A 22,762-nucleotide genomic window follows, 5' to 3' on the forward strand; every position below is an offset into this window, starting at 1 on the left:
TCAGATTACAGACGGGAAAGATAATTTCAGAATAAAATAAAAATTGAAGCCCTCCTTGAAAGTCAAATTTAATAGTACTGTATTATGGAGCTAAATGTGGATAACTCTTTCTGTAACCTCCAATTAGGGCAAAGTTGAATAATTGCCTTGAGTGTTCTGATTGCTTCCAAAGCCCACAAACAGTCTGAGTATCAAGTAGGTAAATGGCTGACTACCAGAAAGTTTAATATTAAATGCTTTTGAGAGTCCCCATAACTAGAGACTATTCAGGAGCCTTGGTAATCTAAGGAAAGAGTAAGAGGAAATTTGATGGAAGTACAGTACCATAATGAATGGTGCAGAGAGCACCTCCTACGTGCACCTATTTACTTTGGCACTTATCAGCAGAACAAGAAGAAACTTGAAGTTAAAAGACAACCATTTAAAAATGGAAAAGATTTTGCTTATAAAAATGACAAATAGCATTGAGAAGAGCAGCCTGGTCTCTTGCTTATCCTGTTCCTAGTAGTAAAGCAAGAGGGTACTCAAAGCTGAAAGGCAACAATTTTTAAATTGGGGGGGAAAGAAAATCCATTTTTTATAGACAGTTGATCAACTTGAGCTCTCACTGCTGCAGGATATGGTTGAGGCAAATAGCTTAGCAATTTTCTACAATGGCTTAGATACAGGATTAAGAATAGCAATAGTAGTTAGAGCAGCAAAGAGTCCTGTGGCACCTTATAGACGAACAGACGTTTTGGAGCATGAGCTTTCATGGGTGAATAGTAGTTAGGTTAATTAAGCTAAAATTGCAAGGATATAGGCCCATCATCCACTTGTATTAAAAGGAAATTTCTCCCTGTAATGTAGTGTTCTATTGTTACTTGTGTTGAGGACAGGAGATATGCCTTCCTCTGGAGCATCCAGCATCAGACACTGTTGCAGACATGATACTGGACTAGATAAACCCAAGAGATAAACCCCGCCCTGACCATCAATTCAGATGTTGCATATGATCCAGAGTTCATTGAAGTCACTGGAAAGACTCCCATTGGCTTCAGAGGGGGTGAAATCAGGCTCTTTGTGGACTGTTATTGTCTGACTTTTGTTTTATAAGCATAGCAGAAGCTATAGGTAGTTTGCATTGCTGCAGTCCCTTTGCAGGAGACCTTGCCAGCACCAGATGCCTACTGCCAGGGCCCTGCCAGCAGACTGATCAGGCCCTATTGTCTCTACCTATAGTAAAATAGCAACTAACTAACTGAACTAGCAACTAACTTCCCGTACACTTCCCCCACCTAAAATTAGCTAGAGGAACAACATTACTGACATGCTTTTGTTTGTTTTAAAACTTCACTTACAGTAAAAACTCTGAGTAATCTTCCTGTCCTCTCTCTCTAGAAAAGGTCCTTTTGACTCTAATGCACTTGAAGTCTCTCATTACGCAGGAGGAAGTACAGTATGTAATTACATGAAAGAAGTGTATTTTTATCTTTCTAAAATTTTGTTGTATTATAAAAAAAATCATAAAAAGAGTACTGTTCCCAGGTGTGGTGCACTAGCTCAGGTTAAAGATACAGGTGTTCAAACCAAAAATTGAAGTCACATTCACTTTCTATAATAGGTATTTGATACTTCATTGGCAGACAAAGTTTACATATGTCACTAGGTCATATGTTACTTTTAGGAGTGGAAATATTTTCAGCCTGCGTTCTTACTCCCAGGGCTTGTAGAGCAAAAGGTCCTGTTGGGTCAGTCCACTGGCTTCTGCCTGGTCATGAGGTCAGCTCAAAACCCTCTGGCTGATTTTGAGGAGCAGCAGTGGATAGCTCCAGAGAAATCCCAATCATTTCTTCCTGGAACTATTTGCAGTGAAGTAGGCTGGTAGGTTGTGACCAGGACCATAGGCTGCCGGATTGTAGTTCCAACTGGACTTCCAAACTAAAGGATGATGATTGTGACATGCAGGCAGGGCCGTCCTTACCCATATGCAAAGTACACAGCTGCATAGGGCACCAGGAAGTTAGGGGCACCAAATTTCCTGAAGCCATGCGCAGCTGTGTGCTGCTCCAGCCCCTGCTCCGGCTCTTCCCCAGGGCCTCCGCCCTGCTCTATCCCTTCCCCGTCCCAGCCCCGCTTCTTTCCGCCCCCCAAGGAGTGCAGCAGGGCCAGGACTGCACTCACCAGCTTTGGGAAGTGCAGCGACCTGGCCCCAGCCACACCACTGGTGAGTCTGGGGGCTGGTTCCCTCCCTACCCCCCAAGCCAACCCCACCCCCTGCAGAGGCCTAGGGCCGGCCAGCCCCCCTGCTCCCTCCCCCCTCAACAGAGGCCTGCCCCCACCCCCCCGCTGGGGGCTGCATAGGGCCCCAGAATTGCTCGGGGTCAGTATTTTTTATGCAGAAATATAGGATGATCTTTACGGGTCTAGCTAGAATATAGAGGACTCGGTAGGTAAAAGAAGATGGAAAAACGGTGGTGTAGCAGTGATTCTGGAATAAAATAAGGGGCTACAGAGCATGTGATTTCTATCTTTCAACATCCCTTCTGGTTTTGTTCTCACATAAGAAAGAAGAATGGACCGGAACAGCAGCCAGAGGCCCCTGTCAGTAACCAGTGCCGAATTGTTAATCCAACATTCAAGTATAATATGGACTACAAAAAAGTTGGCAAATGTATTATTATAAACAACAAAAATTTTGAGCACCAAACAGGTATTTCTTGTGTTTGTCTCATACTTTAATTTGTTGCTCACCCTCTGCATTAACGTTCTTTAGAATGGCTTTAACATCAGTTGATCAACAAGCCCTCCCCTACCCCTCCCCACTTTTTTTTTTAAGACATGGAACTTCGATAAATATTTTTTCTTGCTTGGGAAATTGCTGTAAACATTTCTCTTCCTACTCACTTTGCCTGTTTAATATTTATCCACTACAGCAGTGCCAAGAGGCCCCTTTTGCTAGACATGTGGTTCATGTCTCAAAGAACTTACCAGCTTGCTTTACCAAGTTATCCTGTGCACGCTGCTGCCAGGCTATGTTGGTAAAAATTGAACTTTTTCCATGACCTCCAGCCTGAATTATAACTTTCCCAAGCTGTCATATGGGCCAATGCTGTCATAGGCTGAAAATCCAAATTGAGCAGTATGTAGGTCTTCCCAATACAATCTGGAGATTTCCCCTCCCTCTTACAGAGTGGGTGTCATAGCTTCACAGAACAAAACCAAATTGCCTTATTAATGCACACGAGGGCAGGTGATATTATATATATATATAATAATATATATATATATTATTGTGGTAGTGCTTAGCAACGTCCTCCAGATCAGAACTCCTTTTTCCTAAGCACTGTGCAAACATAGTAAATGGAAGTGCCTGCCTCAAAGAACTTATGTCCTTTCTTTGTATGGGAGTTGTTGGGGATTTCTGGCCTGTAAGGGGGGGGAGGTTGAGGACATGGGACTAAATTAAGGTTGAAACCTTAGCAACAGTTTTTCTGCCTTCAAAGCATTTTCTGGTTTGTGGCTTTGTTTGTGTTTAAATATAACAAGGTTGGTTCTTTTTTTAAGACTCTCAACACACTCTCATGGTTTTTATCTTGGAATGCTGTACACATGAGTTGTCCTGCCTAACCACAACAGAGATAGATGAGGCCACAGGGCCCTACTCTGCAAGACGCTGACGATATGAAGCACTTTGCAGGCCCAGGCCCATTTTAACATTGAACCTTGCATTATTTTAAATGAAAGCCAAAAATCTTGCAGGTTGATCTGAAGATAGTAGGGTTATTTGTGAGTGTTTATTTCAAAATCACATCACCATATTATTCTCTAAGATAGCCAGTAAATTATAAACCTAGAAAGTCACCTATGAACATTCAAGTTGTTTCCTTTGCTTTGTGTGTAGCCAGCTGTATTCTTCTTCATTTTCTGCCAGGTATGGGTACACGCAATGGCACCGATAAAGACGCTGGAGAGCTTTCTAAATGTTTTAGAAGCTTAGGATTTGAGGTTGTTACATACAACGATCGACGCTGTGATGATATGAAGAAATTACTCAAACAAGGTAACAGTTCACATTCATTGTGTTGATGTACTTTTCCATATAATAAAAGACGTGGTATCAGAACAGACTGAAACTTTCATGTTTTTCCCCTTAATTCAGAGCTGTTTTACTCAATTGAGAAAGTGGCCTATGCCCAGTTGCTCTGCCTGCCCGGATCTTGGACAGAGCTCAGTCCTTGCTCCCCCGATACTCTCCCATTATCCAAAAGTGGTTTATGTCTCCCCGCATCTGCAATCTGCAGCACTGAAAAATCCCCACGTCCCTTATAGATTCATAGACTCTAGGACTGGAAGGGACCGCGAGAGGTTATCGAGTCCAGTCCCCTGCCCTCATGGCAGGACCAAATACTGTCTAGACTATCCCTGATAGACATTTATCTAACCTACTCTTAAATATCTCCAGAGATGGAGATTCCACAACCTCCCTAGGCAATTTATTCCAGTGTTTAACTACCCTGACAGTTAAGAACTTTTTCCTAATGTCCAACCTAAACCTCCCTGCTGCAGTTTAAGCCCATTGCTGCTGCTTCTATCATCAGAGGCTAAGGTAAAAAAGTTTTCTTCCTTCTCCTGATGACACCCTTTTAGATACCTGAAAACTGCTATCATGTCCCTTCTCAGACTTCTCTTTTCCAAACTAAACAAACCCAATTCTTTCAGCCTTCCTTCGTAGGTCATGTTCTCAAGAACTTTAATCATTCTTGTTGCTCTTCTCTTGACCTTCTCCAATTTCTCCACATCTTTCTTGAAATGCGGTGCCCAGAACTGGACACAATACTCCAGTTGAGGCCTAACCAGCACAGAGTAGAGCGGAAGAATGACTTCTCGTGTCTTGCTCACAACACACCTGTTAATGCATCCCAGAATCACGTTTGCTTTTTTTTCAACAGCATCACACTGTTGACTCATATTTAGCTTGTGGTCCACTATAACCCCTAGATCCCTTTCTGCCGTACTCCTTCCTAGACAGTCTCTTCCCATTCTGTATGTGTGAAACTGATTGTTCCTTCCTAAGTGGAGCACTTTGCATTTGTCTTTATTAAACTTCATCCAGTTTACCTCAGACCATTTCTCCAATTTGGCCAGATCATTTTGAATTATGACCCTGTCCTCCAAAGCAGTTGCAATCCCTTCCAGTTTGGTATCATCTGCAAACTTAATAAGCTTACTTTCTATGCCAACATCTAAATCGTTGATGAAGATATTGAACAGAGCCGGTCCCAAAACAGACCCCTGCGGAACCCCACTTGTTATACCTTTCCAGCAGGATTGGGATCCATTAATAACTACTCTGTGAGTATGGTTATCAAGCCAGTTATGCACCCACCTTATAGTAGCCTCATCTAAATTGTATTTGCCTAGTTTATCGATAAGAATATCATGCGAGACCGTATCAAATGCCTTACTAAAGTCTAAGTATACCACATCCACCGCTTCTCCCTTATCCACAAGACTCGTTATCCTATCAAAGAAAGCTATCAGATTGGTTTGACATGATTTTTTCTTTACAAATCCATGCTGGCTATTCCCTATCACCTTACCACCTTCCAAGTGTTTGCAGATGATTTCCTTAATTACTTGCTCCATTATCCTCCGTGGCACAGAAGTTAAACTAACTGGTCTGTAGTTTCCTGGGTTGTTTTTATTTCCCTTTTTATAGATGAGCACTATATTTGCCCCTTTCCAGTCTTCTGGAATCTCTCACGTCTCCCATGATTTTCCAAAGCTAGAGGCTCAGATACCTCCTCTATTAGCTTCTTGAGTATTCTAGGATGCATTTCATCAGGCCCTGGTAACTTGCAGGCATTTAACTTTTCTAAGTGATTTTTAACTTGTTCTTTTTTTATTTTATCTTCTAAACCTACTCCCTTCCTGTAAGCATTCACTATGTTAGGCATTCCTTCAGTCTTCTCAGTGAAGACCAAAACAAAGAAGTCATTAAGCATCACTGCCATTTCCAAGTTTCCTGTTACTGTTTCTCCCTCCTCACTGAGCAGTGGGCCTACCCTGTCCTTGGTCTTCCTCTTGCTTCTAATGTATTGATAAAAAGTCTTCTTGTTTCCCTTTATTCCCATAGCTAGTTTGAGCTCATTTTGTGCCTTTGCCTTTCAAATCTTGCCTCTGCATTCCTGTGTTGTTTGCCTGTATTCATCCTTTGTAATCTGTCCTAGTTTCCATCTTTTATATGACTCCTTTTTATTTTTTAGATCATGCAAGATCTCGTGGTTAAGCCAAGGTGGTCTTTTGCCACATTTTCTATCTTTCCTACCCAGCGGAATAGCTTGCTTTTGAGCCCTTAATAATGTCCCTTTGAAAAACTGCCAGCTCTCCTCTGTTGTTTTTCCCCTCAGTCTTGATTCCCATGGGACTGTACCTATCAGCTCTCTGAGCTTACCAAAATCCGCCTTCCTAAAATCCATTGTCTCTATTTTGCTGTACTCCCTTCTACCCTTCCTTAGAATTGCTAACTCTATGATTTCATGATCACTTTCACCCAAGCTGCCTTCTGCTTTCAAATTCTCATCAAGTCTAGAACAGCTTCCCCCCAGTAGCTTTTTCAAGCTTCTGAAATAAAAAGTTGTCTGCAATGCAGTCCAAGAACTTATTGGATAGTCTGTGCTCCGCGGTGTTATTTTCCCAACATATATCTGGATAGTTGAAGTCCCCCATCACCACCAAACCTTGGGCTTCCCCTGTTGGAGTTGCATAAAGGATCCCTGTGATGGTCCATGCCCCTAGGGTCAGGATCAGGGCCGTGTGGCCTATCTGTCACAGTCTATGAAGCAGCCTTTCAGTGCACGGCAGTGCGGGCTAATGGCCAGAGTCTACAGCGCCGCTGTTGGGTGTTGGGCAGTGCGGCCTAATGGCCAGAGTCTGCAGCGTCGCCTTTGGGTGTCAGGCTGCGCAGCCTAATGGCCAGAGTCTACAGCACCACTTTTGGGTGCCCTTTTGGGGTGAGGCAGCCCCGGGAGGGGGGCCCAGGCCCACCCGACTCCACCAGGCCCCAACCCAGGGCCCTAACAGTGATATAGCAGCTTGCCACTGACTCAGCGGGGGAGTCCTACTGAAACATGCTGAGTTTCCCTGGGTGGGAGGTACCACTCCGTCACCCTCTGTGGGTCACTTCCTACCAGAGTCTGTGTTGGGTTTCCTGCGAGATGTCAGGTCCTCTGTGTTTGGCAGCGCCAGTTGTCTCCAGGGGTTCCTCCAGTAGCCGGGCTGCAGGCAGGCCGTGGACGGCTTCAATTCCCAGTGCAGTCAGAGGCCGTGGCTGGCCCACCACAGGAGCTTCCCAGGCAGGTCCTTCTCCTGCAGCCTCCAGCCCAGAATGAGCTGGTCTGCCTCCCTTTATACTACTAGAGCACTTGGAGCATGCCCAGTCTTGCCAGGGAAGGAGGACTTCCGCTGTCAGTACCATGGGCTTAACCCTGTCTGGGCTAGTGTGGGGTAAACAGACCCCGTCACAGTCCCACTGTACATCCAGTGCTGCAAAGAGGTGCTGTTTCTAGTTCTTTCATTTAGATTAAGTTAATGTGATTTCCTTTATGCTGAAAAATGTTATTTGATTTGCAGCTGCAGATGAGAACCACAGTGATGCAGCTTGCTTTGCCTGTATCTTTTTAAGCCATGGGGAAGATGGCTTCATTTATGGCACTGATGGAATGATGGAAATCAAGAATCTGACCACATTCTTCAGAGGAGACAAGTGTAGAACTCTGATAGGCAAACCCAAATTATTTTTCATCCAGGTAACAACCTTACAAAATAGATACTGCTGGGAGGAAAAATGTTACCAGTGGCTTCCTACTGTATGGTGGCTCTGTAGGTTAACTTACTGAATTTTACAAAGATGTTTGACCAGCAAATCATAAATTGGAGGGTAGCTGGCTATAGGTGTTGTGCATTTGACAATATATCATGTATATAATACAAATGTGTAAAAATGTGCATATTTTCATTGTAACGCTCTCCTCCCACCTCTTGTATGTTGCTTCTCTTCCTAGATGCTAATACAAGCTCTTCAGATGGAAGGATTATCTTTCTGGGTGTGTAGGCAGAGCTGAGCACATTGTAGATGGTACCCAAATATAGATAACATTGCTGTCCAAATTTCTGTGAACACAGGCTGTCCCTATAGACTATTGCATTCTTTCAGGAGAAATCTGTGCATGCAATTATAATAGTGTATTATTACATTATACATACAATTAATAACGTTTTACTGAAACTTGTCAGTTACCAGCTGTGCTGGTGAAAGGTGCCCAGTTGACAGCCCAGGAGACTGAAGCCCCCTATTTATCTGTTTAGTATGTACATTTTTGGGTGGCAGCAGGAGTGAAAGTTCCCCTATGCCATTCCACCATCTGCCCTCATCCGTGTTGTGCAGGGTGAGAAGTGTGGCATTTCAGACTCTTGTCCCTCTGCAGATTGCCAGCAAGAGTGTCCGGGTGACACTTGTGATGTATACAGTTTCCCATTGCGAACAGCCAATTCCTCGCACATAGTCCCACCAAACAGCCGTCAGATGGTAACAGCTTTTAGTCAGAGTTGAGCTTTCATCAAAAGGTGAAACATGCTTGTCTGCATAGCTAAAGGGAAAGTGAAGATTGACGGAGGGGAAGGGAGGACAATATTGAAAAGGAAGGGATTTGGGATATGTAATTGTATAAATGTTAAACATGTAAAGTACTTGAACTACAATGATATGGCAGTGAATGACTTTGGTATTAAGGAGAACATCTAATTTTGTACTTCATTGTTATAAGAAATGTAAATGTTACTGTGTAGTGTAACTTACGGACATAATTGATCATCCACTCAAACTAATAAACCAGCAGACTAGCAAAATTGGTCATGGTTTAAAATGTTAGCGGTTACATTTTAACTAACCCAGTTTTAAACAGGATTTTGTACTTTGTGTAGATAAGGATATATCATGTTTAAAAATACATCATTAGTTGTGGTCAATCCTAGATTCCCCCTGAGGTTCAATATGATCAACTAATACATTTTCCAACAAGACTTTTCCTGTCTATACTAGGTGCAAAGTCCTGTTTTAAATTTTCAGTTAAATCAACCTAACCAACAGTTTTTAAAACATGACCAGTTTTCCCATTTTAAACAAACTCTTCTTGTCTTTACCATGTTTTCAGGCATGTAGAGGAACTACATTTGATGATGGGATACAGACAGATTCTGGACTTGCAGATGACACAGAGGTAACAGATGCCAATCCCAGATACAAGATTCCAGTAGAAGCAGATTTTCTGCTTGCATATTCCACAGTGTCAGGTAAGTAATGGGAAAGACAGGCTAACACCCATGTGCAATTGGATGCACTGGCAATTAGGTATGCATTTTTGCACCTGAACTTTAGAAATTCAGCCCCTAAGTATGGATAAGTAAATGTAAAAGAAATTGAATATTTTGGGACAAAATCATTTGCTGGTTTTAAGTGTATTTTCTTGTAATTTTACTGAGTGACATTTTATCCATTTTATTGTGGAAAGGATAATAAATAGAAGTGCCAGACTAGCTTTCTTTGCCTCTCAGTACTTCACTTACCTCTATTGTTCTACTTTTCTTTTTTAACAAAAAGTATTATTAAAGAAAAAAAATTCTGTATATCTGTAGTGCGCTGAGAATACAAACTATGATGTTTGGTGGTGGTAGGAGGTAAATATAAAGTACACAGAATAAAGAATACACAGTTGAAAAATGAAGTTCTGGCAATGAAAACTTCTTTAAAGGAGCAGAAATAAGTTGCCTTAAAATACATGCTGAAGTATAGTCGACTGAACATGGGCCTCAGCATCAATAACTCCTGAATTCTAGACCAAGCTTTGTTGATGACACACTGTGCAATATTGGGCAAATCATAAACTCCTCAGGTCATAAACTGCCCCATTGGGCAAATCATAAACTTCTCAGGTCATAAACTGCCCCATTTACACTGGATCAGAGGACTGGAGTATCATAAAGGGGGCACTGAAAGCTCCAGATGCAGTCAGCGGGAAATTCTCTGTCACTGGTAGTCTGGAAGACAGCTGAAAGGCTGTGTTCTGAGGACCCTTTGCAAGGCATAGTGGGCATGCGCTGGTAAGGCTGCAGTACACAGCATATCCTCAGATGCACAGCACAGAATTTCACCCCTTAAATCAGTTTCCCCATTGGTGAAATTGTAATAGTGATACCTCATATGGGTATTGTGAGGCTTAATTGATTATAGACACTATCTTGATGATATAGAATGTGCTGTATAAGGGCTAAGAATTATTAGCTTCTTTTCTAAATTGCTTCAAAAGTGAGTCATAACATAAGAACATAAAAATGGCCATAGTGGGTCTGATCAGTGGTCCATCTAGCCCAGTATCCTGTCTTCCAACAGTGGCTGTTTATCAAGTGATACATCCTCTGTCCAGTCCCAGCTTCTGCCAGTCAGAGGTTTAGGGACAGCCAGAGCATTAGGTTGCATCTCTAATCATCCTGGCTAATAACCATTGATGGGCCTATCCTCCATGAACTCATCTAATTGTCTTTTGATCACAGAGTCCCATTCTCCTCTATATGTCAATAAGGGAGGAAAGATAATCCATGTGCTTTCTTATCTCTCTCTCTCTCCTTGTAGGTTATTTTTCCTGGAGGAACCCAGGAAGAGGCTCATGGTTTGTGCAGTCTTTGTGCTCCATACTAAATGATCATGGGAAACAACTTGAGATAATGCAGATCCTCACCAGGGTCAACTACATGGTGGCCACAAACTATGAATCACAATCAGATGACCCACGCTACAGCGAAAAGAAGCAGATACCCTGTGTGGTCTCTATGCTCACTAAAGAACTTTACTTCTGAAAGCATATTCAAAAGGTTGATGTTAGGGCACACTTTTTTTTCCCCCAAGGAGATTTGATTATACACTCGCTGCGTTTCTCATGTAATAGCAGATACAGATTTGTACTGGCTTCTTATATTTGGAAAAGGTGATGTATCCAATTGCTGAGCCCTAATCAAGGCTTGATAGGATGAAAAAGCAACTCTGAACCAGACCCTCAGCTGATGTAAAGTCCATAACTCCATTTTTGTATATATAGCTATAACGATTACACTAGCTGAGGATCTCATCCTCCATACTTAGCAACAGAGAGAGACTGGAAGCTGTCCTCCATATTACTTGCTCTGTACACGCAACTGGATGCTGCTGACTCTTCTCTGGTAACTTTTTTCAATTTTTTGTTTCATTTTCTATAGGTGGATTTTTTTTTTTCCTGTCTCAGAAGTTTTGGAAAACAAATCTTTTTTTCTGTCTAATTTTATTCCTTCTGTTTGATTGCTGATATTTTTTACTTTACATTTTCTAGTACTGCATCACTCAAAAGGTGGAAGCCTTTCTACTTACTACTTCATGTTTAAGAAGAGCTGTACAATTATACATAGTTCTTGGAACCAATAGTTAGCAGTTAGAAGGCAGCATAGGGAGAGTACAGCTTGCATTGGGGTGTGACTAATGCAGATTTTGTAGATGATTATTTATTTTTGCTGCTTAATTTCTCATTAATTAAATAGTGGATTTACAGACATTGATATTTAAAATCCAGAGAACAGTTCCCTCTAGCAGCTCAAAATTCGTCTGAGTTGAATCTAAATAAGTTGGCAATGTCCCTTTCTAGCTTGCTTCCATTAGAAATCTGGTGATTGTATATAAAAGTGTCTTTTTGCAAATCTTCCAATTCTACTTCCTTTTAAAAAAAAGTGTTTTTGTAAAACTTAGGAAGTGCTTGAGATCCATCTTTTTCCAAGATGGAAAAACTGCAGTGTATCGACATTCAGATTCTTGCTGAGTAATAGTTATTTCTCTTGACTTGGCGTTACCTTTCTTGCATTCTGTTCAGTGCTAAATAACTGGATAGCAAAGATGCATTGTAACTCAACAGTTATATCAAAAAAATTGTTTTGTCACTCTAGAGAAGTTAAACAGTTCCAGAAAGCAGTATGTAAAATTTCTACATTAAATACTAGGAAAATTAATTCTGTGAATCTTCCCTTAAATTACTTCTCCTGAAGCAACAGCTCCTTCCCAGAAATCTTCCTAGGGCAGCACCGTTATACATCACTTCTTATTATGGTTTGTGTCCTTAAAAATCTAACCCATAGTTGAGGTGGGTTTCTGATCTCATACATAAACCTCTTTCTCTAAGAAAAATAAAGAATAGTGACAGATATCCTTGGTTTACAGTGCTCTAAAATTTACTTAGTTATAAGTCAAAAACAGAGCAGGTAAATAAAGAGAACATCTATAGAGAGTTTGCTCAATAGAAAGTAATGTTAATGTGGCAAAGATTTTCATCCAATTTTCTTATCACACAAGTAGATTTTTACTTTGCAGACTACGTATAAAATGTAAAAGCAACCTGAACAGTGAAATTACAGATTTTTCCTTGCAAGTTATTCAGATTAGAAAGTGTCTTGTTCAGAAATAGTTTTAAAAATCAACAAAGAATCAATTAGTAGGTTTTATTTTAAAACATGTAATTTTATTGTTGAATAGAAACAATGACATTCTTCAGTAATAAGTGTGATTATTTAGGTTGAGTTTGTCTTTTTGTTCCATTATGCATACACTGAAAGTACTGCATAACAAGGTAAACATTAATCAGGTAGCAGAACAGCCTTTAACTACTAACTAACTACTTTTTTTCCTTTGGATCTGAGCTAGCAAATGCTGAGTTCCTCTTTAATATGATCTCTCATGAATATTCAGTAGCTATCCCAAAAATATGAGGCTAACCAATTAACTGGTAATGAGTGAAGTATTTTTTCTTTTCCTAATCAAAATGTACAGAAAGGTTCCTTGAAAACCTCTGAAAATATACATATTAGTGCCAAATTACCAAATTTGTAAGTTTTAAATATATTTTCTTACTGTTGTGACAAAATGAGGCACTTTTTTGTAAATCAAATCTACATGTCTGTGAATTTCATGAATAAATATTTTATGGAAAACTTGATCAGTAAAGAATGTAAATTTCCTGCAGACGTCTACTTGAGTGTCATTTCAGGTGGTAATGCGGAATGCAGCCTAAATGCATCCAAAAGCTCTCTTTAGAAGAGATGATGGGTCCTTTGTGCCCTTGCCTGCATGAGCTTTTCAGCCATGCCATGGAAGTATTTTGGAAGAGTTGGCTGCTCTCTGTGGTTTTGATTTCATGGGCCAGATCCTCAGTTGGAATAAAGCAGCATAGCTCAAGTTACTTCTATGGAATTATGCTCATTTACACCAACTGAATATCTGGCCTTTACTCAGCAGACAAACCAGTTTGATGACCTGGTGATTAATCCAGCTAAAAGTTGAATTATGCATTTTGTGGAACTAATTGGCAAGCATTTCTATTTAAATCCCATTACCTAGCTTCCTGACACTAGGGACTTGCCTCTCTTTGATCAAGAGAAACACATCCTCCTCTAAACATTTTCAGGATTTATTTTTCCAGAGTTTTTCACGCTCTTCATGGCCTGTTAGTAGCTGGTTTACTGAGATTTCACCTGCCTATAGAGTGAAGTTCCCCTAAAAATGTTCTGCTGTCTCAAACGCTCCTGAATTGGATAAACTATGGGTGCAGAGCCACAAAATGCTGTGAAACCTCTACAAGCAACTCTGCTGAACAAGGATTTCTTCTGCATATGCCCTTGAGAACTACAAAAAGGCACCAAGAAACACGGCTAGCTTTGAGAATTTAAAGCTTTTAAAATGATGCTGAGAATTGTAATAATTTTACTTAACATCCTTTTACGCAGCAGTTCTCTCTTCTGCTCCAGTCGTGCTCTTGGTTAAGAGTGGTAGAAAATTATATTTAAATAAGAGAACAATGGTGGCAAACTTATTTCAAGCAATATTAGTTACTAGGGGTTAAATTAACTTGTGATGAGGAGGGATGTGCAAGGCCCTTTTTACTACCCTTTGTGCATCCCCAACATGCTGTGGAGTTGGTCTTCAGACCAACCCATGTGGGGCTGGTGAGGAAAGCCAGTTTGGAGTTAGGTTGGGTGAGGATTCTGCATCAGCTGGTTCCACATGAGAGTACCTAAAGCTGCTAGCCATACTTTGCCAACAGAGTGATCTGAAGTTAGACACCAGTGAGGACAGTTGGGGAATTCCTGGTGAGTAGAGGAAATGGCAGCTGTCCAGCTAAGGAGGAAAACGACCTACTGTGCTGTTCTGAGAGGGGTTGGATCACTCTTCTGTTCTCTGGGGAACTGTTAACCTGGCACTCTCAACATTAGTGAGACAACTTTGCTGCTAAACCAAATGTGAGCTGGAAAAGGATGATGTAACCAAATTCCTTTCTCATTTAGGCCCTGATCCAAAGGTCACTGAAGTCAATGCCTTTGCTTCAAACCATAATATAAACACATTCATAGTTTTATTTCCCCCACCCCCTGTAAAGAAGGACTGGACATTTTTCTGTAAGAACTTGATATCTTCCTCTAGGGGAAATCCAGGTTTGAGAGGAAACCCAGAGACAAGTTATTTGGGCAGGAGATGGGACAATTTCCTGAATTAAAATCTTTGTGTTACACTGCTTTGAAAACCTCTTCATGTATATTTATTGTGATATTTCAGGGGCTGCATGTATGCTTCTCTGTGTGGGAGGTTTGTTACTATCCTTTCTGCAATATTCAGGTACTTATGTGTCTCCTGTCTCCGTAGCATTAGCAAGCATAGCAAGTGTATGTGCTGCTAAAGAAAGAAAGAAAGGCTCAGCCCCAATCATCTTTCACTCCAATTCCAGCAAATACAATATACAGATCAAAGATCAAACCTATAGTGTGTGCAGGTAATGCCAGAGAGGAGGTCAACTTTGAAAAGTTATCGAAAAGAAAAGGGTTTTATCGAGGAATTTGAAGAAAGAGAGAGAGGCTTCTTGACTTATAGGAAAAAAACTGTTCCAAGTATAGGGACCAATTTCTGTGTCTAGATGGAGTATTACTTGAAATTATTTCTGCAAATATTCTATTTTGAATGATTTCTACAAACACAAATAGTCTCCCACCAGGGGAATTCTAAACTGACCACCTATGTTCACATTTTAGCTCCTTCACTCTGTCTGAACAGTGCAAAGTAGCCAATCAGGAGAAAATAATCTGACCCAATATCTTTGACTGGATGGCTGAGTCATAATGAGCCAGAGAGCATTTTGGTAGAGATATTCCATTTAACCGACCTTTTGGTGATCTATGCAACATGAGTTGTTGGACAACCTGGTTCTAAGTGGCCAGGTATCAGAGTGACTAAACTTATTACAACTAGCACCCCTGTTGGATATCTCAGCAAAGAAGCCAATGAACAGGCATGGGACATCTCTAAGGTAATGTCTCCATCCCAGGCTGGAAGTGCATTGACGGTAGTGTGGGGAAGGCTGACCCATCTTTCAAGGGCTGTACATTGAGTTCTAAATTATAATTTCAGACTCCTAAATGTTTGCAGGATTGTGAAATAACTTCATGTACAAAGAATGATAGAGTAAGCATAATGTCAGGCTTGTGCCGAGCTAAAATACGGACCAACAGGAAAGCTGAAACAAGATCGTCATTGTTTTTCTCCTGTCTAGGAGACATTTATGGCTAAATCTACATTGATTAATTAAAAAAAATACATGCTTATTAATCTCCTGGATTTCCCCTTTTTGAACAATTTGTCATTCAACTAACCTGCTCTGGTAAAATGTGCCATACAGTGGAAGCTTGGTAATTTCCTTGTGTGTCATGTTTCACATTGTTTGTGTTTAGCCGACAGGTATAAGTAGGTAGTAGCAGTGCAGGGCATCAACACTAAACAGTGTGGTTGGGAGACTGATACAGTGGATCTGTGAACATATAAAGGTGCATGTTTCCGAGATCATCTAGACAGTAGACACCTGTTGCCTGTAAGTACTGATACAGCTTGTTTGTCTTTCACAGTGTTATGTTTGAAGTTTAAGATTAACCTCCATCGTAATTCATTTGCAGGACTTAATTTGCATTTTTAAAGGCTGAAAGAAATCAAATCTCTTAATACAAAAGCTGGAGGAAGTAGAATCATGAAATTGCCATTGTTTATCCTGAATGAGATCTTCTCTGTTTCAAAAGGTCCCCCCCTCCCCCACCTATTTAAAGAAAATGATTAAACTCAATGATTAAACTGTGATTTACAAAATATCAATTGAGATAATGTGGATGACTAAGAGCCCTATTGTAATTTAGTTTCTTTTATCTTTCTACCCACGTATCTTGACCTTTACTCAAATTTAGACAAGTCTTTTTTTCTGCTCCCTTTGTAAACTCATGGAATGTTGCTTTTGTGAATGTTTTAGCATTTGTGAGTTCTGAAGACTTTGTTAATCAGGCTTTAAAGAGCTTTCCTGAGCCGTCCATTGAAACAAAAGGGGTGTCAGAGTAATATTAAAACTAAAAGAGAGAATGAAAGTGGCTACACATTCTTTTTTTTTCCCAATGCTCCAACATTTGTATTTGTAGTTTTGAAGGGCAATGGATGAAAATCGTATTCAGTAAATTTGACAACTGATATTCTGCCATAGCATTTAAGCCCCCTCTCACAAGGCAATAACACGTGCATTTCCAAAAAGAAAAGAAAAGAAGTGCAAATTCTCTATCGAGGTCTGTAATGACACTAGGTTTGCAGTGGGTTGTCTGCCCATCTGAAACAGTAGCCACCTGAGGGCTTGTCTACATCAGAAAGTTGCAGCGCTGGTGAGGGAGTTACAGCGCTGCAACTTTGAAGGTGTACACATCTGCAGGGCATCACCAGCGCTGCAACTCCCTGTTTGCAGCGCTGGCCGTACTCCCGTTTTGTCTCGGGTGTAGAGGATCCAGCGCTGGTGATCCAGCGCTGGTAATCCAATGTAGACACTTACCAGCGCTTTTCTTGACCTCCGTGGAAGGAGGAAGCCTCTGGTAATCAAGCTGGTCTCCTTCCCCGGCTTGCTCTCGCGTTCCCGGAACCCCGAGCAAGCAGGTCTCCTTCCCTGCGGTTTGCAGGGTGGTTCGGGGAACGCGAGAGCAAACCGCGGCGAAGCTGGTCTCCTTTCCCGGTTTGCTCTCTCGTTCCTGGAACCCCCCTTGAAGCCGCCCAACAGCGCTGCAGTGTGGCCACATCTAACACCACTTGCAGCGCTGGTTGCTGTAAGTGTGGCCACTCTGCAGCGCTGGCCCTATACAGCTGTACTAATACAGCTGTAACTACCAGCGCTGCAAAATTTTAGATGTAGACATGGCCTGAGTCAACTACTTTGATCTCTATCCTGGGATAAGGGAATGGTTGGGGTCACCCAAAAAGTTAATGGCAGGAGACTGAGACCAGAAAATAAAGAACAATCTCTTAACACCCGTGTCTCTGTCACACATAGTGTCTGATAAAAATGGAGCAAAAGAAGCCACCCGAATCCCTCAGTCTGGAAGGGAACCTGGCTGAGCATTAGAGGAGGAAATTGCAACTCTTTCCGATTTTCCTGGCAAGGAAGGGATTGCAACTGCATGTGGCAGATGAATTAGTTATTGGTGCTATAACTGATAGCCACGTCAAATCAAAGTTGTTATGAGAAGCAGATTTAAATTTACAAATAACTGCTTCCCAAGTGAAAGAACAGAGCAATATCTAACTGAGATACAAAAGGTAAACAAATGAAAGAGACCAGATTTATTTTTCAATAAATATGGAAGTACTTGCACTCCCATGCAGTACTACAGACTACGGACTGAGTGGCTAGACAGCAATTCTGCAGAAAAAGACCTAGGGGGTACAGTGGATGAGAAGCTGGATATGAGTCAACAGTGTGCCCTTGTTGCCAAGAAGGCTTACAGTATTTTGGGCTGTATAAGTAGGGGCATTACCAGCAGATTGAGGGACGTGATCATCCCCTCTATTGGACATTGGTGAGACCTTATCTGGAGTACTGTGTCCAGTTTTAGGCCACACACCACAAGAAGGAAGTGGAAAAATTGGAAAGATTCCAGCAGAGGGCAACAAAAATGATTAGGGGGCGTGGAGCAAATGACTTATGAGGAGATTGTTTAGGGAGGGAACTGGGATTGTTTAGTCTTCACGAGAGAAGAATGAGGTGGGATTTGATAGCTGCTTTCAACTACCTGAAAGGGGGTTCCAAAGAGAATGAATCTAGATTGTTCTCAGTGGTACCAGATGACAGAACAAGGAGTAATGGTCTCAAGTTGCAGTGGGGGAGGTTTAGGTTGGATATTAGGAAAAACTTTTTCACTCAGAGAGTGGTGAAGCACTGGAATGGGTTACCTAAGAAGGAGGTGGAATCTCCTTCCTTAGAGGTTTTTAAGGTCAGGCTTGACAAAGCCCTGGCTGGGATGATTTAGTTGGGGATTGGTCCTGCTTTGAGCAGGGAGTTGGACTAGATGACCTCTTGAGGTCTCTTCCAACCCTGATATTCTATGATTCTATGATTAATTGTAACATATGCAAAGGCATCAGTACATGGAGGATGGTGACATACACACAACAAAGTAACCAGTTGGCACAAATTCATCGCTCTCAGCCCAAGCTTCAAAGAAATAGGAAGGCAAAATATAGCCGGAAGACAAAGCTGTGATTGTGATGATGCAGAAACAGAGTTCTTAGTGCAGTAAAAGTGTTGAAAGGTAAGATACCTAAAGCAACAACAAAAATACAGCAAATGGAGTATTCATCTAAAATCACTTCCTACCACCAAACTTCTTCCAGGTTCAGCTCCACATTAGGATTCTGATGTAGGTCTGGTCCTACTAAAAACTTATATTTTAAATGCTGTTAGAAATACACTCAAAGCACCTCTGCAAAATTCTACCCTACTATTAGACAGCTTCTCTTTCCATCTCTGTTACTCACTGGTTATATAACATTGGGCAGATCACTTAGCTTCTCTTAGCAGTCTCAATTACACCAATGAAAATGTGGAGTAATTCCAGTGAAAAGGAATGACTCTGAATCTATACCAAGATAACTGAGAACAAATGTTCTCCTTCAAATACCCAGTCTATAAAATACCTATCTGCCTTTGTTGTGTGTCATGGGCCCAGATCTTCCTAATTCCCATTGAAAATCGTTCTGTTTTTCAGTGCCAATCACACTGGACGCTGCCAGAAACAAATACTCATAATAAACGTTTCATGGTTACAGTTGCTGTTTATTTGTGAAAGGGACAGAAAGTTAAGCTCTTTGGGCAAGTAAATCCCGTTGATCTATATAAAAAGATACTTGTGATCATTTTCGGGAAAGTTTGCGAAGTGTTTTCTGCCAGTGGGGATCCTTGCCAACAAAGGCACTGCTCAGCTCGCATCAAGGTGAAAGATGCTAGCCCTAAATCTCTGCTTATTTTGATTTTCCAGGTTGAAGCAATCAGAATGGCTTTCAAATATACCAGAAATTCCACAGGTACGAATTATAATCTACTGAGATTTGTCAAATGAAAAATTATTTGCTCCAGCTTTCAAATTATTACACTTATGTAACATCTCCACCAATGAGGTGCTAGACATCTCACAGAAATGGAATGAGGCAAGTCTCTTTCCTAAAGACATTTCAACGGACAACATAGAACGCACAGGAAAGGAATGCAGCATACAAAACAGTGAGAGGTTAAATTAAATTAGAATATACCACATATTAATGCCATAATTCCACCCCCCGCCATGGCTTCTCCCAGTAACCGCATGCCCCGATGCAGCCTTCTCCCCTAAAAAACAGCATCTTTCCCCATCCCTGTCAGACTTGGTTTGGACTGAGTTTGAGATGGACCCAGCGTAAAGCAGTCATCCCCAAACTTTTTATGTTGTACCCCCTTACCTCTGTCTGCACTCACCTCACTCGCTCCTCGCCTCCGAGAACTGCAGTCGCTAGCTGGGGCTATGGTCAGGGCCAGCAGCCGGGTGCGGGAGCAGAGCTGGGAGCTGGGACCATGGCTGGGGATGGGGCCAAAGCAGAGCTGGGGTAGAGCAAGGCTGGGGGGAACTCCCTCCTCGCCCTCCTGGGGACTGGCCTAGACCTCCCCAAACATTCGTCCATGCCCCCCAGTTTGGGGACCACTAGTGTAAAGGAACTAAACCAAACAAGTAGGAGACATGTTCAGTAGTTCCAAGACATTCATGGCTTTTCTTAAGGCAAAACTCCCATTGACTTTAGTGTGTGTGTGTGTGTGTGTGTGTGTGTATATGTATATTCGGATAGGTCCAAGATGGGGTTTGCTGTGGGTGAAGTCATGGCCTTTATAGGCTCTCCAGCTGCCTCCACATAGTCCTTGGGCACCTTAAAAATAAATCTACATTTTAAAGACTGGCTTCCAGGTTATAAAGAGTTAAGACTAGAACTTGCTTATCTACAGGCCATTCTGAGGAATTGCAACGCACATTAAATAGAAGGGAGTTAGCTTTTGATTAGTCAATTCCACCAACGGATCACAAACTGAGCTAGCTTGCCAGGGCATGCTGGGTCATGAGTCTATGCATTTGGATTTGTTTTGCCCCAGAGGCATTAGCCTGTGTTTTCCCAGTTTTACTTTCTGTCCATGTTGCTCCTCTTGTCAGATCCTGCCTTGCACCAGAGTATTTTCTGTCCTCTCTGGTGTTTGTAACTCTTCCAAATTGAATGCCATCTGCAAATTTCATTAGTGTGCTATTTACTCCCTCTTTCAAATCACTGATGAAGAAATTAAATTAGACCAGACCTAACACAGACCCTTGCATCTCCTCAATGAAATACATTGTCTGTAATCACTACTCTGTGTTTACAATTTTGGGGCAGTCGGCAGCAATAAAATCAACAGAAGTGGGAATGTGCTCGGACCCTGCATTTTATAGCTGTTATTTGTGCTTGTCTTCTCACTGAACAGGTTTCATGGCCTCATAAGCACGGAAGCCCAGTGCTCAGCAACACTTTGCTAGCAGGCCCATGTAGGAGATTAACTAACAACAAATTGAGTGATGGTGCCATTCATTTCTCTTTGTCTGGTAGGAAATCAAGGCACATTTTTTCAGGATGATGAAGTCTGCAAGCACGGTGACTTTATCAAATCCCCACCGCCTCAGCTTTTCACTACACAGGTAAAGTAAACCCAGATTAGTCATCCTCCAGCAATCCCTTAACAAACCTCTGTTATTTCTGCTTTTTTGAGGTTTATCAAGGCAAACTTTCCTTTCCGCAGAGTTCTTGGAAAAAGCGATGTTTCACCTTGTGCAAGTCTAGCGAGAGATGCTACACCTTGAAGTACCTTAAAGGTCAACAGATAAAGGGTTTCATTGCAATTGACCAGTAGGTATCTGAAGTTCATCACTTTTTCTTTTAAACCACACTTCAGCAGTCAGAAATGAGACCACAGAATTAACCTTTTGCTGCTGATTTAGGGTCTGATCTATAGTCCTGCAAGTCAATGGGAAAAACTCCCACTGACTTCAGTAGGCTTTGGATGGGTTTGAGAGTGTTGTATTATTTGACAGACTTAACAGGATTTATATATACAAAACCCAAGCTATGACTGTGTAAAGGATCCAGGTATTGTATCAGCTGCACACACTCCTAAAACAGAGGCTTCTATTACCTACAGTCATAGGTCCCTTATCTTCTCCAAGGACAACACCAAGTACTCCTACACGCAAAGGGATTCTGCCACACTTATGTTGATGAGCACCTTTCTCCACATTGGGACTTTACACAGAAGGATCTCTTCAGGTTTGGGAGGGCTTTCAGAAACTGGCCTGAGACTGGTGCATTTCAGCTGGATACACACTGTAGGCCTGATCCCACACTCCTTGTGCACTCCAAATACCTACATAGTCCTAGCAGGGCCTAATTTTGTCAATCAGGCAATAGCCCCTTGTGGGGATCTCAGGGAGGGATTATATGAGGGATGGCACCAGCTGCCCTGCCTCTTCCCACCCACAGTGGGATAGCATGCGATCATGGCACTGCACAAAGAGATTAGTCTCTGCACAGCGCTGGGCACAGTTCTTTGGGCAGGCTATGGCAAAGGTTGGGAGGTTCATTGGGCACTCGCCCCAGCCCTTGTGCAGATTTTAGATGTTGCTTCTGATTATTAGAACTGGGAGCACTGGCTGTTGGGAGTCTGAAAGGACAGGAAACAGGAAGGAGCGGGGAGGAGTTAAGGAGGCAGAGAGAGATACAGAAGGTGCAGCAGCAGCTTGGTAAAGAGGTTTCCACTTTAAAAATAAAGTCCTGTTGAAGTTTGTTAGTACCTTGCCTGGTTGATACAACACCTTGGCTGCATGTACAAGAACCAATCACACTCTAGCCCTGCGTGTTTGGGATATATAAGAAATGCACGATGGGGCCTAGAAACAATAAAGCTTGTCCAATGTTTTTTGCACCTTAAGCCTGAACCAAAGCCCGCTGAAGTGCACAAGAGTCTTTATATTGGCTTCAAAGAACTTTGGATGGGCCTTCCTCCCCCACAGTCTTCATGTTTCTGTTGTGCTTCTTCCATTATCAGAAAGCAAACAATGCAATTCTCTTTAAGGAATTCTTTATGACTGAAAACTTTCCAGCTGGCTGAATCAAAAGTGTTATTTTTAATTATGTAAAAGTCTAATGCCACCCAGAAAGCTGTGGGTTTTTTTTTCCTTTTAAGAATATAAAAATAGCCTTTTCCCTCTCCAGTTGATAAATATTTTTTGTTTCTTTTTAAATTTTCTGATTTTAAAAAAAAAGGGAAGG

General features: G+C 41.7%; 2 protein-coding genes across 5 annotated transcripts in view; both read left to right on the forward strand.

Annotated features, from left to right (window-relative positions):
• Positions 1–13,072, forward strand: part of CASP7 (caspase 7) — a 38,690-nt gene extending 25,618 nt beyond the window's left edge. The window contains exons 3-7 of the mRNA XM_030568894.1: positions 2,547–2,692; positions 3,914–4,042; positions 7,615–7,790; positions 9,195–9,333; positions 10,670–13,072. Of these exons, the coding sequence (XP_030424754.1) occupies positions 2,547–2,692; positions 3,914–4,042; positions 7,615–7,790; positions 9,195–9,333; positions 10,670–10,893 (814 nt within the window). The 3' untranslated portion in view covers positions 10,894–13,072. The remainder of the gene's footprint in view (positions 1–2,546; positions 2,693–3,913; positions 4,043–7,614; positions 7,791–9,194; positions 9,334–10,669) is intronic.
• Positions 13,073–14,243: 1,171 nt separating this feature from the next.
• The window catches only part of PLEKHS1 (pleckstrin homology domain containing S1), a 29,031-nt gene continuing 20,512 nt past the window's right edge, over positions 14,244–22,762 (forward strand). For 3 of the 4 annotated variants that reach the window (XM_030568889.1, XM_030568892.1, XM_030568893.1), the window contains exons 1-4: positions 14,244–15,962; positions 19,426–19,471; positions 21,047–21,135; positions 21,237–21,343. In XM_030568889.1, the coding sequence (XP_030424749.1) occupies positions 19,441–19,471; positions 21,047–21,135; positions 21,237–21,343 (227 nt within the window). In that variant the 5' untranslated portion in view covers positions 14,244–15,962; positions 19,426–19,440. The remainder of the gene's footprint in view (positions 15,963–19,425; positions 19,472–21,046; positions 21,136–21,236; positions 21,344–22,762) is intronic. The other variant, XM_030568890.1, reaches the window with a different exon arrangement.

Source organism: Gopherus evgoodei, chromosome 7 (genome assembly GCF_007399415.2).
Source record: "Gopherus evgoodei ecotype Sinaloan lineage chromosome 7, rGopEvg1_v1.p, whole genome shotgun sequence".
Lineage (NCBI taxonomy): Eukaryota > Metazoa > Chordata > Testudines > Testudinidae > Gopherus > Gopherus evgoodei.